Below are 6,157 nucleotides of genomic sequence, written 5' to 3' on the forward strand. Positions count from 1 at the left end.
CGCTGGCCGTACTATAATTATTGAGCGATGGCTATAAACTTAAATTGATAAAAATTTAGATATTAATTTACTATAATAAATAATTTATTGAAATATCATGATGTTATGTCAATATAATATATATTTATATATATATTATATATATTAATTTACTGTTACATAAATATGTATTTTAAATACATGTGTTCTAAATTAATTTAGATCAGTTATTTGAGAAGATTAGAAAAACCAACAATTGGGGCGATGACTAGGGAAACTTTATTAATGGTGAAATATCATTTGATAATCCCAAAACATTTATAGGATATATGTTATTTTTATTTTATTTTATTTTTATTACAAAACGGGCCATGGCCCAAGGTACAGAAAAATATATACATAATAATAATAATAATAATATGAAAATACTTATAAATTACATTCACATAAAGACAAAGTTAATAATAATTTATATTAAATTCTATATTATATGAATTAATAATAATTTAGAACAAAATATTTTTAAGACATATAGAAAATATTAGTGTGCTGTGTGGGTAGGTCATTAGCTTTGAGGTTTATACAATTATATATATACATTTTTTTTTTTTACAATAATATTGGCTTAATTCTATTTAATTATCACATGCTTTTTTCTAATTTAAAAAAAAAAATTATTTTACTATTTACACAACTATTATTATTTTTAAAAACATTATTTTACTATACAATAACTATTAGTACTTTAAAATGTGGCGGAGAAGACGTCGGTGGCTTCGACATCGATGTTGGTGCTGCCGCTGCTGCTCCATGGATGTACGCAATGACTTGTCGCGTACCAGACGACGCTCTCGGTTTGTCCATGTGTGCGTCGAACTCATAATCGCGTTCATCGTATTCGAAATCGCTGTCGTCGTCGGCGGCAGCGAACGAACACCGTTTGTGATCGTCGAGCTAACGAATGTGTAACACGCGTGATCCGGTGGTGGAAATCGTCCGTCGACACTTGATACGATACAGGAGGGTATCTGTGAAGTAAAATAATAAAACATTTTTTTTTTTTTTTAAATCCATATTAAGTGGTATACGCACCGGTGTACAAATATACCTATCATTAGATTCATATCTAATACATCCATTATAATAGTGACCTACAACTATACAGTAAAGCAATAATGTAAAATAGCCGATTCGGATTCCTGAGCTGCCCCCGCCGTAGTAGGACCCATTACGTATTATTAAACACTATTATACCTAACATTTACAGATGCGTTAGAGTTAGATCACCCACCTAATATTATAATAAGCTAAAAGCCTAAAAACATTAGAAATGTCGTCGTACAATCGTCGTATATTCTTTCAACCGTACAGGGTACTGCTATTTTATAAATATATAACAATGGCGGGCACCCACTAACATAAAAGTGTTTTGACCGTTATCGGACATTACCTGTACTAGCAATTGAAAGGTCATAATAATTCACACTGTGTAGTACCTATCTCTAATACCTTATCTCTGACAGCAAAAACCGAAATTCGTTTGGAACGATTTCATCTGTTGAAATTATTGGTGTATAAGATTCGATATTTATTTATTTATTTGGGTAAATTTACAATAATTTTATTATTTTTTTTTTTTTTTAGATATATTTGTTAACCGGTGTACGTTGTTTGGTGACGGCAGACCCTATTATCTGCTTTTACATTCTTTACATTTAAATAAACACATTTAATAAAATATCTACCTGGTTCTGTTAACGGATGTGCGTGTATGGCGCCGGCAGATCCTAATATGTAATAATAAGTCTGCTTTTAAGTTTGGTGGGAAGATACGATTATTGAAGGGATTTGAAGATTTTGGTCACGATAATATCAGGTGGATCTTCGAATACATCGGAAATCTCTGCAAAATCTTTTTCCTTCACCCATACCTGTAGTGGACGGTCACAAGTAGCACATGTTTTAAAATTTTTTAATAATGATAGTAAATCATCAATGTTGTCGGCATACTTAGCACTCGTTTTTGTACGACAGCGTAGTATTGAGTCATTTCTATCATATTTTATAATGCAATCATTATTAATAGCACAAAAATATTTTTGCGTAACAGAAATACAGGTTTTACTAATCGTGGCAATGTCAAGGACTTTAAAATAAGATAAAATCATATTATTTTCTCTATTTTCTTCCGCGTAAATATCACCGAATTCTAGAATATAATTCATCTCCTCGTAAGTGTAACAGAAGTAATTACTTCTAATTAAATCAAACTCGCTAAATGTTTTTAGTAAACCTATTGAGATAAATAGAGGTTTGAATTTAATTTTTCGAGATATTATACCCCCCACATTTAATCTATTGTTATTGCATCTTGTTTTGACCGTCCAATCTACTTTGAAATGGCTTTTCATTTCCGATGAATATTTTTGCAAAGACGTCATTATATCCGCTTTGAAGAAAATACGATCGGTGTATACAATTGCATCTTCCCACCTACAACTTACAAACTGCAAATTATTTACAAATTCAGGGTCATCAAAAACAATATATGAAATAATCCGCTGTGTTTCGTCCTCGCCTTCATCCGAACTATCATCATCATCTGAATTATATTCAGCTTCATCCGAATCAGATTCAGCTCCTTCATCAAAACGTGATCTCACACTTAAAAATAAAAGATTGAATTGAAAAAACAACATTTAACACGTTGATGGACAGTTGCTAAATATTACTGCTATAGCAGTAATATGAACAGTTGATGTCGGGGGTCATTATTCAATATTACTGCTATAGCAGTGATATTTTCAATGGTATCTTATGAAAGAGGAAGTTGTTCTGACCCCGGACGTCTCAACGGGCCATTGGGCACTCTATTTTTAGCCTGTTTATATACGTCTTTGTAATCTACACAGGTATTTTCCATTTTTATTCTCTTATCGATCAATTATAATTTATTTATCCATAACTGTTATGTTTTTCTTATTTTATAAACAACATAGAACATATTCTATACGTTATATTTATAATATTAGTACGTACGCGATCGCCATTGAAGTATGATATTATAGTGCGTTAAGTGATGAGTGTTTACAAGTTTACATTAAAATGAATTCACGTGAAAAAATAAATGTAAATCAGTTATTAGATGAAGATTACGATTCTTATGATTCTAATATTTCAATTATTGACGATTCTGATGCTGATCCTAATTTTTATCCACCCGGTGTCGCTGAAAAAGGCTCAATTAACAGTTCACCTGATGTATCAATGGACGATCCATCAAATTCAAATGTATTAGTGATGCCTCAAATACAAAATTTATCTGATGATGAATATTCGACTGAGGTAAGTACGTCTAGTGATGAAAGTGAAAAAGATGACGAGGATTCTGAATGGGTTGATAATTACAAAACTATTTCTGATTTTGAATTTAATTCGAACTCCTCTGGAATTAAAATAAATATATTAGAATCTGCTAAAGACTCTCCTATCGAAATATTTAACCAAATTTGGACGGGCGATATACTTGAGATTATTATAAGTTCAACAAATAATTATGGTCAAAAACTTGCATTAAAAGATCGGCCTCATAATAAAAATTCTAGAAGTTCGACTTCAAAAATACTGATACAGAAGAAATCAATAAATTTTTGGGTTTATGTTTACTTTTTGGGTCTTCCAAATTTTCTGTGTTGCGAGATGCATTTTCAAATAACCCATTATATTATTATCCAATCGCAAAAAAAATTATGTCAGGAAGACGGTTCGAACAACTTCTGAATTGTTTCAGTGTTGAGTATTCGGAAAAAATAGTAGTTGCTGATGGCCCAATGAAAAAAATTGAACCAGTGTACACAATGTTAATTGATAATTTTCAAAAAGCTTTTTACCCACATATTGAACTTTCGTTAGATGAGTCTCTGCTTCTCCACCGTGGAAGATTATATTTTCGACAGTATATCAAAGGAAAAAAAGCGAAGTATGGTATTAAATTCTATGAGCTTTGTTCTCCAGATGGTTACGTTTTAAATATAGAAATGTATAAGGGAAAACAATTTTCAAGTGGGGCGCTAACTTCAAAAATTGACAGTTTAGTACTAAGGCTTATGACTCCTTATTTAAATAAGGGCCATCACTTGATTATGGACAATTACTACAACAGTGTTAATCTTTCGAATTTACTTTTAAATCACAAAACACACACCACTGGTACATTGCGAAGTAACCGAAGGGGTAATCCAAAATATGTTGTTCAAAAAAAATTGAAAAGAGGTGATCATATTTGGAAACGTCAAAATAAGGTGTATGTTTCTAAATGGAAAGATAAGAGAGATGTCTTATGCATAACAACCAATTATCAACCAAAAATGATAGTCTCCGAAAATAAATATGGCCAAGAAAAACCAAAACCTATCGAAATTGCCAAGTATAATGAGTTTATGAATGGAGTAGATCGCGCCGATCAAATGATCTCTTATTATTCTTGTCCTAGGAAATCTGCAAAGTGGTACAAGAAAGTTATTTTTCATCTGTTAGACGTCGCTGTTTGGAATAGTTTTTATATATATAAACAAAATTTTGATTGTCCAGATTTCAGGTTCAAAGTATATAGAGACTTACTTATTAAAGATTTAATTAAAATTCCAAAAAATACTACAGCAACTGAATTTTTTCAATTAAAAAAAAAATCAAGAAAATCAAGCCGAGATGAAGATTTGAGAGAAGGTCATTTCGAAGAACCCATACCGTTACCACCAAATTATAAAAGACAAAAAAAATTTAAAAATTGTGTTCAGTGTTATAAACAAAAAACCAGAAAACAAACTTCCATTCAATGTCAAAAATGTAAAGTACCTCTGTGTCCACTATGTTTTAAAGATTACCATGCTGCTCAACCAGAAGGATGAATATAAAGTTCAAATTAATTAATTAATAAAAAATTAGTTTAAAATTATAATCTAAGTATTGTATAAGTATAATTTTTCAATAATATAATAAAGTTTTTGTATTGCATTTTGTTTCATTTAATTAAATAAAAATAACTTCCCTATCTTTTTATGCATTCCTTAAAATAAATCGTAGCTTTCAACATAATAATTATAAAATAATTAACTAATAAAATGTAATACTGGTATAGCAGTAATTTTTTAATCAAAAATGTGATGTCGGGGGTCAGTACTGCTATAACAGTACTAAAAATATTACTGCTATAGCAGTAATGAAAAGTGACGTTTTAAGGGTGGTGTTTTTGAAAAATAATTAAATCAACTGTCCATCAACGTGTTAAATAAAAATAAATAAAAGCAGACTTACAATTCTTCTCCATATATATTTATTAGATCTTGCATGTCTAAGATCGGTTCTTCGCCTGGTCTGTATCGCCCCACTATTGGGCGTAAAAATTTGTTTATCATTATTGTTATGAAAAAATTGAATGATATTGCAATTTCTAGTATATTAAAAAAAAAAAAATAAATAAATTTTCACTCGTCAAAAATAGTAAACCAACACTAAAATATACTTTGTAAGGCAGTTGGCGCTAAGAATGTACTCGTTCAACAGTTGAAATCGTACTAAACGAATTTTAGTTTTACAGTCAAAGGTAAGATATATGGTACACAGTGTGAGTAAAGCCTTTCAATTGTTATTCCATGTACTGTATATCGGATGGAGAGGGAATATTCGGGAGGCGTACCATAGTACGGCCAGCGAAGAGTGATGAGCCGCGACAGTGGCGATACCAGTGGTGTATTTAAGCGTAACCAGGAGTTCTCCGTTTGAAACTACGGCGTAGTATGGAGTAGTACGGTGAGCGATGACACATAGTTGTGGAAACCCTGATGAAATTTGGCCACCCGGAGCATTAGTATCGCAGCTTATTTTTCATAAAATAAAATAATACTTTATATAAAATGTAATCTCACACAAATAAACTTATAATAATCCTCCACATTTTTAATAATAATAATACCTTTTAGTATAAATAATATGCAAATAATAAGTAATTATATAATAGTATTAAATAAGTTCATACATATTAAATGTTCTGGCAAATGTGATATTAATAATTATTAATATATATTATATATATTATAATATAATATAATATTATTAATAATTTTGTCTAGAAAAACTTATGATCACATAAAATTCAATAAGAAAAGATGGTGGGATATAC

At 30.3% G+C, this 6,157-nt stretch overlaps 1 protein-coding gene across 1 annotated transcript; it reads right to left on the reverse strand.

Annotated features, from left to right (window-relative positions):
• Window positions 1-529: 529 nt before the first annotated feature.
• Window positions 530-5,892, reverse strand: LOC114130095 (uncharacterized). The gene is made up of 3 exons (XM_050208019.1): window positions 5,293-5,892; window positions 1,725-2,643; window positions 530-1,007 (listed from the first exon to the last, which is right to left on the reverse strand). Exons 1-2 carry the CDS (start codon window positions 5,391-5,393, stop codon window positions 1,815-1,817), a joined length of 930 nt encoding a protein of 309 aa, XP_050063976.1. The 5' UTR covers window positions 5,394-5,892; the 3' UTR covers window positions 530-1,007; window positions 1,725-1,814.
• Window positions 5,893-6,157: the final 265 nt, after the last annotated feature.

The sequence above is a fragment of the Aphis gossypii genome, chromosome X, assembly GCF_020184175.1.
Source record: "Aphis gossypii isolate Hap1 chromosome X, ASM2018417v2, whole genome shotgun sequence".
NCBI lineage: Eukaryota > Metazoa > Arthropoda > Insecta > Hemiptera > Aphididae > Aphis > Aphis gossypii.

Coding starts and splice junctions, on each gene's coding strand:
- LOC114130095 (XM_050208019.1), bottom strand. CDS start 5,393: ATGATAAACAAATTTTTACGCCCAATAGTGGGGCGATACAGACCAGGC. Junction 2,644..5,292: donor AATATATATGGAGAAGAATT/GTAAGTCTGCTT, acceptor TTTATTTTTAAG/TGTGAGATCACGTTTTGATG.